At 50.9% G+C, this 9,943-nt stretch overlaps 1 protein-coding gene across 1 annotated transcript; it reads left to right on the forward strand.

The window, feature by feature from the left end:
- The first annotated feature begins 4,271 nt into the window (after window positions 1–4,271).
- LOC116953051 (uncharacterized) lies at window positions 4,272–8,524 on the forward strand. The gene is made up of 2 exons (XM_032972903.2): window positions 4,272–4,406; window positions 5,065–8,524. Exon 2 carries the CDS (start codon window positions 7,066–7,068, stop codon window positions 8,008–8,010), a length of 945 nt encoding a protein of 314 aa, XP_032828794.2. The 5' UTR covers window positions 4,272–4,406; window positions 5,065–7,065; the 3' UTR covers window positions 8,011–8,524.
- The last annotated feature ends 1,419 nt before the right edge of the window (window positions 8,525–9,943 follow it).

The raw sequence follows: 9,943 nt of genomic DNA on the forward strand, positions 1-9,943 counted from the left end.
GCTTCTCGAGACAGCTCCGGTCCTGACTGAACGGCTCAGAGTTACCGCCATCCCCACCGACAATCATCATTGTCACCATCAACATCACTAGCGTCACCATCACAACCACCACCACTAACATCGCAATCATCACCAACATCAACATCATCATCACGACCATCATCACCATCACCATTCGCAACATCAGCACCATCGCCACGACTAAAATCTCCACTACCACGACCATTACCACCGCTACCACCACCATCATCAACAACTCCACCATTACCGCTGTCACCATCAGCACCAACACTACGTATCACTATCATCAACATCATCATCACCGAAACCATCAATCACCACGACTAACATCACAAAACCCACCACTACCACCATCATCATCACCACCACCACCACATTCACCACCACTACCAAGAAGACTCGTACCGGGCACACGGAGCATCTTGATGGCAGGAGCTGATCCCTAACCGAAGTTTGGCTAACCGGACCGCCAGGGTTACTGACTCGAAGCTTGACTTGAAGCTTTCGTGACTGCATGAATCCATACTCCTTGGTTCTTTCGGTTAAAGTCACGTGGGTAGAAAATAAAATACATCACGACGTTTCGGGCGCAACACACAATCGTCAATCATCCGGTGGTTGCTTTTCCAGCTGTGCTGGAACTTTATCGCGGTATACACGGCAACAGGGATTGTTGTGTGGTGCACAGCTCATCGCGAGCTGCTGCCACCGAATGAATATTTGTCCGGAGCTATCAAACGGAATTCTCGTACAGGGAAATTGAGTTTTCAAGGTCCATACCGCGTACAGCCCGTTTCAATGCGAGCAACATCTTAGTTTGTGTCTGTGTGTTTGTGTTTCTCCCTTGTGATGGGACTTTGGCGCATGGACGTTGAGGTTTATAAGGGGCACGGGGTGACCACTAAAGTCTGAATTCGTCTGTAATAAAGTAGGGCACTGATAAAGGGTTGACAGGTTTGCGAGTGTGTTTGGCGTGTGGTATTAAAGTGGCAGGCACCACCACCCCCCCTACACAACAACAATAACAACAACAAGCGCCATTCGCCCCTAAGTGGCGGTGATATCACCCCCCCACACCCCAACACCCCCCCCTACACCCCCCACCCTCCCTACACCCCCCACACAGCTGTGCAAGGGGACCCCAGCAGGCCGGGCTGGTGTCGTCACGTCCCCAGGGATCGCCGCCTGCTGGAGGCGCCCAACGCGTTGCGGCACGGGCGCTGTCCCACAGCCCCCTCCTCCCCCCCCTCCACCTCCACCCACAGAGGGCATCACCACCACGACTATCACCACCACCACCACGACTATCACCACCACCACGACTATCACCACCACCACCAGCACGACCACCACCGTCACCACCACCACCAGCACCACCACCAGCACGACCACCACCACCAGCACGACCACCACCGTCACCACCACCACCATCGTCACCACCACCATCGTCACCACCACCACCGTCACCACCACCACCATCGTCATTGAGCGCTTTGCGGCTGCAGCGTGAGCCAGGTAAGGGCGCGTGTTGCCTGTGGGGAGCGGTGGCGCGGCGGTTAGGGTGGCGCTGAACTGCCGTTCTTCGTGTTCAGGTTGTTGTCCAACCCCCCACTCCCCTCCACGATTAGCGCGGTTCGCTACGTACGGTGCGAAAGAAGTTCAACACACGAGCCCGCGACGAACCCGACGGCCCGAGTTCGATTCCCGTTCGCGGCCGTCCGTACCAAGGTTATCTGAACCGGTAACTGGGGCTCCCGTGGGTCGACTCAGCCCTAAAACGAGTACTGTACCTGGTGGGACGCGTAAGTCAAAGTCGCCACTGGGGAGACAAAGGCGGCCGGGCGTGGGTGTGTCGTGCCGGGACTTCTTTTATAGGCGTGCGCTCGCAGCACTTACCCCAAGTCTGTTGACGGGCTACCCTGGGTAGCTTTGTCTTTGTGCCATTGGCCTATGGTCCCCGTGTTCGTTATCCTCTGGCCACGTGAACCTGTGGCTTGGAAGCCAAGGAGTGGACCACGGTCTGCCTTGGGCTGTGGTCGTGCCTGTCAACAGAGACGCTGGGCGTAGCTCAAGTGGGCAACTTTATTATTATTATTACCAATACACGCTTTTATTATTGAACTCACTCCGTCTCCTGTTGCTATTGTATCCTCAAATCTTGTAACTCAATGTTAACCCGCTTCGCAATGTGGTATCGACTGCAAACTTGGTATACTTATATTCTTGGTTCTTTCGGTAAAGTCACGTCGAAGGGAAACAATTAAATAATAATATATCTAAAACTTATAAAATTCTCACGACGTTTCGACTGTAACGCGAACAGTCATCATCAGGTGTGAAAAACCAACGGCAAGAAACATTTGAAAGAAGTGGCGGTCTGTATTTATTTATTTTTAAAACGTTAGCACCACGGATAGCGATTTGACAGTTCTATAAATAAATGCAAACCGTTTCTTGCCGTTGGTTTTTCACACCTGATGATGATGCGTTACAGTCGAAACATCGTGAGAATTTTATTGTTTTATATATATTTTATTGTTTCCCTTCAACGTGACTTTACCGAAAGAACCAAGAATATGAATCACTGCAGTCACGAAAGCTTTAAATCAAAACTTGGTATACTTATGTCATACTCATGACAATACTATATTCTATCATAAAAATATAAATATATCATTTAAAAACATTATTTTTTTTATGTTATGTTTCGGCTTGGGTCTAATTGTCTACGCTCAACTGACGTTGTGGGCAAGCCTCGGGGCCACTTCCTGGAGTCGTGGAGTTCTGCCATTACCAGTACGGTACATTTCATTAAAGCGTGGTTTTTTTTAAAAAAGTCTTTTTTTTAAATATTACTTATTGCCGGCTGAAATCGTAACGTCTCCGTCGAGAGCAGTGGTGTCTCTATCGCCCCGCCATAGGAACGTGGTGTTTCCCACCCGCTGGCTCTGCTTCAGGGGTCTGTGCCACAGGTAAATCGTTCTGTGGCTCCACCACTCTTGATCACCGGCGGCCCCAGTAGAGAGGGCCAGGGACCACCACGTGTGTATGTGTGGTGTGTGCCGACTCAAATGAGTACCTGGTGCGGTGTGTAAACATCGCCACTGGGGAGACAAAGGCGGCCGGGCGTGGTGCTGGCCCATCCATCCCATCGTGTGCTGTGTCGGCCTTCGTAGGTGCTCGCTAACAGCACTTGCCCTAACAGTCTGTTAAGGCTGCACGGGGGATCTTTGTGTGAGTGACACAACAAACAACCCCCGTCTTGTCAAGCAACGTGTTACCTATTAGACAGTGCTGTTTGTTACTGGCCTATTGATGCTCTGAGCCTGTGCTCAGGAATTGTTGTTTTTGTTTATTTAAAACATCCCGGCAGTGTGTTGAATGTTCGTGCACGACCTCCTTGTGAACAGTGCAACGTTGTTTGAGTTGAAAACATAACACTATGTAACACGATTTTTTGCTCCTGGGTCGTGTTATTTGCTAATTGCTTATGCCTCAAAAGTATAGAAAATGTATATTATTCCCCACAAACGTTGCTTTTGTGACCAGAACTTTACGTGAAGGAATGACACAAATGCACACCACGTTTTCTCATTGAAAATAGGTACATTTAAAAATATAACTGTCCTAGTCACAAAGTTTCGTGGGTAATAATGCCCATTTTATTATTATTATTACACACTTTTATATTTAACTCTGTTGTAACCTCAACTCTGTTGTATCCTCAAATCTTGTAACTCGATTTTAACCCACTTCCCAATGTCGTATCGACTGCAGACTTGGCATACGTATGTCATACTGATGACAATACTATATTCTATCATTAAAAATATATTTATTTTGTATATGTTATGTTTCGGCTTGGCTCTAATTGTCCACGCTCAACTGACGTTGGCTGTAATTGGCCACGGTCCCGTTACATCGTGGCAAGCTTTGATTTAAAGCATTCGTGACTGCAGTAATTCATATTCTTAGCTCTTTCGGTAACGTGAGAAATTTTTATTGTTTTTATACATTTTATTATTTTATTGTTTCGCTTCAACGTGACTTTACCGAAAGAGCTAAGAATATCGTGGCAAGCTTCGGGGCCACTTCCTGGAGTCGTGGAGTTCTGCCATTACCAGTACGGTACATTTCATTAAGGCGTGTTTTTAAAAAAGTATTTTTTTAATATTACTTATTTCATACTTTTGATGCAAAAGCAATTAGAAAAGAACACTTACTTCCCAGGAACTAAAAAAAATATTTTTTGTTACACAGCGAATTATCAAGGCCGGCATGCTACTTGCTGGCAGACCGACCTCCACAAGAGGCAGCTGTAACAGAGAGAGAGGGAGAGCTTCCCGCTCCACAGTTTGCATCGCTCAAGTCACGAATTTGCATCGGTCAGTCACGAATTTTCACCAGTCAGTCACGAATTTGCATTGGTCAAGTCACGAATTTTCATCGATCAGTCAGTCACGAATTTGGTGGTAATCTCAGAGGGTTACAGTGCATTATGAGACCTCCTTTGCCAGTAACAAGATATAGTAATAGGTTTTACCCTTTTAACTGGCACAAAAACTAGTCTCCACTGGTATTGGACCAGAAGACGTCTTCTGGTCCAACCAGAAGACGTCTAGTTTCCGCTGGAGTTGGACCAGAAGACGTCTTCTGGTCCAACACCAGTGGAGACTAGGCTCTAGGCTCTAAGAAAAGCCGTCTCGGGTGTGGACCAATCAAATTCAAGGACAGTGCATATTATTATCAGAGTTGTCTCTTTTGTTTGCATTTTGACTGCTTGTGTTGTGGTTATTGCAAACATGATGCCTTGAATAAAGGTGTCAGTTTTTGTGCCAGTTAAAAGGGTGAAACCTATTATTACTATATCTGGTTACAGTGCAGTTATTCAGAAAGTTTCCGATGTTTTTTTGCATATGTGTAAGCAGCTTTTCATTTAAAAAAATTGCGTCTCGTTTGAAGCCGCTGCCAAAGTATATTCACCAAATAATTTACGTTTACTGCAATGCAGAGTTTTATGATTGTTTCACTGTGTTTTTCTAGGTGAAAGTTACTAGGAAGACCTGGTTCAACAAAGGGAGACCTGGTTCAACAAAGGGTGGCCCGGTTCAACAAAGGGAGACCCGGTTCGTCAAAGGAGACCCGGTTCAACAAAGAGTGAATTGGTTCAACAAAGGGTGACCTGGTTCAACAAAGGGTGACCTGGTTCAACAAAGGGAGACCTGGTTCAACAAAGGGTGACCCGGTTCAACAAAGGGAGACCTGGTTCGTCAAAGGAGACCCGGTTCAACAAAGGGAGACCTGGTTCAACAAAGGGAGACCTGGCTCAACAAAGGGAGACCTGGTTCAACAAAGGGAGACCTGGTTGGTCAAAGGAGACCCGGTTCAACAAAGAGAGAATTGGTTCAACAAAGGGAGACCTGGCTCAACAAAGGGAGACCTGGTTCAACAAAGGGAGACCTGGTTGGTCAAAGGAGACCCGGTTCAACAAAGGGAAACCTGGTTCAACAAAGGGAGACCTGGTTCAACAAAGGGAGACCTGGTTCAACAAAGGGTGACCCGGTTCAACAAAGGGAGACCTGGTTCGTCAAAGGAGACCCGGTTCAACAAAGGGAGACCCGGTTCAACAAAGGGAGACCTGGTTCGTCAAAGGAGACCCGGTTCAACAAAGGGAGACCTGGCTCAACAAAGGGAGACCTGGTTCAACAAAGGGTGACCTGGTTCAAGAAGGGAGACCTGGTTCAAGAAGGGAGACCTGGTTCAACAAAGGGAGACCCGGCTAAACAAAGGGAGACCTGGTTCAAGAAGGGAGACCTGGTTCAACAAAGGGTGATCCGGCTCAACAAAGGGTGACCTGGTTCAACAAAGGGTGACCCGGCTCAACAAAGGGTGACCTGGTTCAAGAAGGGGGACCTGGTTCATCAAAGGAGACCCGGTTCAACAAAGGGAGACCTGGCTAAACAAAGGGAGACCTGGTTCAAGAAGGGAGACCTGGTTCAACAAAGGGTGACCTGGCTCAACAAAGGGAGACCTGGTTCAACAAAGGGTGACCTGGTTTAAGAAGGGAGACCTTGTTCAACAAAGGGAGACCCTGCTAAACAAAGGGAGACCTGGTTCAAGAAGGGAGACCTGCTTCAACAAAGGGTGACCTGGTTCAACAAAGGCAGACTTGGCTAAACAAAGGGAGACCTGGTTCAACAAAGGGTGACCTGGCTAAACAAAGGGTGGCCTGGTTCAACAAAGGGAGGCCTCGTTCAACGGCGGACAACAGCAGCACATTGCATCAGAGAATCAACCGCAGGCCGACACGCAAACTGTCCTTCACAAATGTAAAATTAAAGACACGAGCCACAGAAGTGCTGCGACTGTGGCCATGCAACCCAGATTGTGTCCCACACGGTAAACCTACTGTGGCCTGCGCTCCTTCAATGGAGAAGGAATAGCAAAGCTACCCGAACTCTCCCGTAGAAGCCCTCTCGTCGTGGCTGGCAGACCTCAAACTTTGGCATCTAGGTCATGAACACCAGGAGTAGAATTCACAGCAAGCGACCCGATCGCTCGGAGCCAAGAGATCTGCAACAGGGATCATCGGCAGTAGATGAAGATTGTCCACAGAAAGCAAACAAGTGGGAGTAAATGAAGACACAACTCGCGTCCTGCTCGTGATAGCAAACGTAGCACATTGACAGACACCGGCTGCAAACGGGTAGATCAAGTGCGGTGTAAATGAGATTAAAACAGCTGCACTCAAACGTTCCATGTCTCACGAGAGACCGATCGAGGGGGAGAGTAGATTCTCGTTTACATTTTTCAGTTAAAAAAATCGGAATCAAAAATATTTATTTGTACTGGAGGAATCCAATGCGATTTAAAAGCTTTTTTTTTGACAGATGCCCAGTAGGCATTCTTAAACAGGCTTGAGCAACAGTCCAACGCCTCAACAGCAAATACTTTAAAAAAGGGGTTGACACGTTGAATCCCCTTTGTAAGAAACATTTAAAGTAAAAAATAACAAACCGATTCGAATTCAAGCGGCCACGAATCATGACTGCAGCCGCCGCGGTGCTCAGATGCGCGGAGGTGGTGACGCTGAGCGCCACGTTCCTGTACCAGCCGCTCTCGGAGGAGCCGGACAATTCCCAGGCGTGGAGCCAAGCGGTGAGGCTCCTCAACATCCTGGCCAACGGCCTCACCCTGGCCCTGGCACCGGTCAGCCACGGGTGGCGGTGCGCGCCCGCCGCCGCCACCGCCGCCGTCGACGCGCAGGACCGGCGCCACGGCGGACCTTCGGCCGGAAACCGGAGCGCGGCCGAGACGCTGCGCGTGTGCACCTCCATCTACCTCCTCTTCTCCGCCGCCTTCTGGTGGCACCGCGTCCTCGTGACGGGCAGCGCCGACCTCGCAGACCTGCACCGCCCTTGCCTTCCGGGCGCCCCGCACGGGCCCGGCTGCGCGCCCGTCCCGTGGCTCCCGTCCCCGCGGGAGAGCTCGGCGGTGTCGCTGCTCGCGGCCGCGCTGTTCGGGATCGACTTCGTCCTCTCCCGGAGGCTCCACCGGCGGCATCCCGTGACCTCGAGCGGAGGCGTCCTCCTGCTGGGGCAGGCGGCGGCCTGCGCCTCCGTCGTCGTCACGCTGCGCGAGTCTCCGGGCTGCGCGAATCTGCTGACGTCCCGGACTTGTCTGGCCACGGGCTGGCTCGTCCTCGCCGCCTCTTCCCTCGCGCTGCTGCGACGCCAAGAGACAGACGAAAGGGAGGTGGCGGTGGATGGGACGAACGACGCGGGGGAGGTTGCGGTTGGACTGTTGGCACTGTGTGGCCACTCCGTGGCTGGCGTCTTGCTGCTGGCGTTCGGGTACGAGCCAGCAAGGCCGTGTCCGCCCTCTCTTCTCTGCCTGCATGGACTCGCCGGAGCCATCTCACTCGTGCAGCTCGTTCGCCCGGAGGCGCGGTGGCGTTCGGTGAAGTTTCCGGGTTTTTTGATGTCCTAACGATGTCCGTTTAAGACCCAGGGCGCTTCTGCCCAATCCTAACAAGAGCTGTTCTCTGTGCCTTGACCTGTCGTTCCGAGTCTGAAGCGGTGATGCTCACCCCTCCATCGTGTAGGCGCTACCTCGTGGCTTTGAACACGCGCACACAGAATACAGCGCGAGACCGCACGTTCTTAGCCACCAGCCTTGTTTGCGCTGCATGGAAGTGACATTAAAGAGGCGTTCCTAAGTGCTATCGGTGTCGTAAATATTATTCCGCAGAAGGCAATAACTGGACATTATTCTTTACTGTGTGGTGCCTGCAGTTGAAGACAGATACAATGGAACAACTTCCACTGATGTCCAAGCACCGGCGTGAGTGTGGTCATTTCTGCAGAATAACTCAATGAAATCCATAATTTATTTACCCACGTGAGGGCACATTGATGTTCGTCATTACTTCATGTGGATTCAAATTAACGACGTCCATTGCCCCTGGGTTGACGGGCAGCGCGGGGCCCGGGGCGGTTGCCCCGGTTTGCCATAGCCTGGGCACGGCTCTGGTCACGGCATCGGTGGAGTTTAAGGTGGCACGAAATCGCGTGTAACGTAGGGGGGGGGGGGTCTGCAACCAAAATAACAAGGAAACTTTTTTTAATTCGGTAAAATCCTCTATTTAAATGTGAATGACGTCACGAAGCAGTCCTTAAAGGGCCACCGCATGCGGTTCCGGAGCCGCAGGTTGCCGACCCGTGACATGGCGGGAGGGGCCGTCGCGAGAAGGGGGCTACCGTCTCCCGCCCAACGTCCACAACAGGCCGCCGCGCGCGTCTCCTCCACGGATGGAGCGTCGACGACGAGCCGCAGACTGTGGACCTCGTGCTAAACTCGGAGAGATGCGTAGAGCTACGTAGAGACCCGCAGAGGTTCACAGAGATGCATTCAAGACACAAGCCATAGTGGTTTTCGATTGTGGCAATGCAACCCAGACAGACTATGGACCATATACTAAATTCAAAGTGATACATTCAGCTATATAAGACCTACAGATATTCATAGAGATACATTAAAGACAAGCCACAGCAGTGCGACTGTGGCCATGCATCTCAAACTATTGGCCACAGGGTAAACCCACTGTGGTCTGCGCTCCTTCAATGGAAGAAGAGGAACAGCAAAACTACACAATCTTTAACTCCTGAAGCCATCCTGTCAGGGCCAGCCGACCTCGTGGTCAGCAGACCTCGATGTTGTGACACCGTCTTCACGCAGAGATGGTAAACGCAACGCGGTTTTTGGATTTTTTTGGGTAATTACGGACTTCCATCAACTCGTGGAATTTTGCCCGTGACGCCCGTCAATCGGAGCGTTCGGTACAAGATTGAGTTCAAAAAAGCCAATCGCACTTTTATGGGTTGGACTGCCTCACCCAGAAAATCGTATTTACAGTCGCCTGCGTAATGCGGCGGCGTTGAAAATGAGCGCAATTGTAAATGTCACTAGCAAGCCTCTGCAGCGAGTGCAAATCAAGCAAACTACGAAAGTGAAAGAATAAACGCGCCGTGGGATCATTGGAACGTGCGTACGAGGTGAGCCACTCAAGCCACTCAATGTGGCGTTATCAATACATCGTGTGGGGTCTCGTCACCAGGTGCGGAGTCTCTAGACTCCAGGTGCGGGGTCTCATCACCAGGTGCGGGGTCTCTAGACCGCAGGTGCGGGGTCTCTAGACCGCAGGTGTGGAGTCTAGAGACCGCAGGTGTGGGGTCTCTAGACTCCGCAGGTGCGAGATCTCTAGACTCCAGGTGCGGGGTCTCTAGACTCCGCAGGTGCGAGATCTCTAGACTCCAGGTGCGGGGTCTCGTCACCAGGTGCGGGGTCTCTAGACCTCAGGTGCGGGGTCTCTAGACTCCAGGTGCGGGGTCTCTAGACCTCAGGTGTGGAGTCTCTAGACTCC

This window comes from Petromyzon marinus, chromosome 49 (assembly GCF_048934315.1).
Source record: "Petromyzon marinus isolate PM22_M1 ecotype Great Lakes invasive population chromosome 49, UKy_Petmar_22M1.pri1.0, whole genome shotgun sequence".
NCBI classification, from domain to species: domain Eukaryota; kingdom Metazoa; phylum Chordata; class Hyperoartia; order Petromyzontiformes; family Petromyzontidae; genus Petromyzon; species Petromyzon marinus.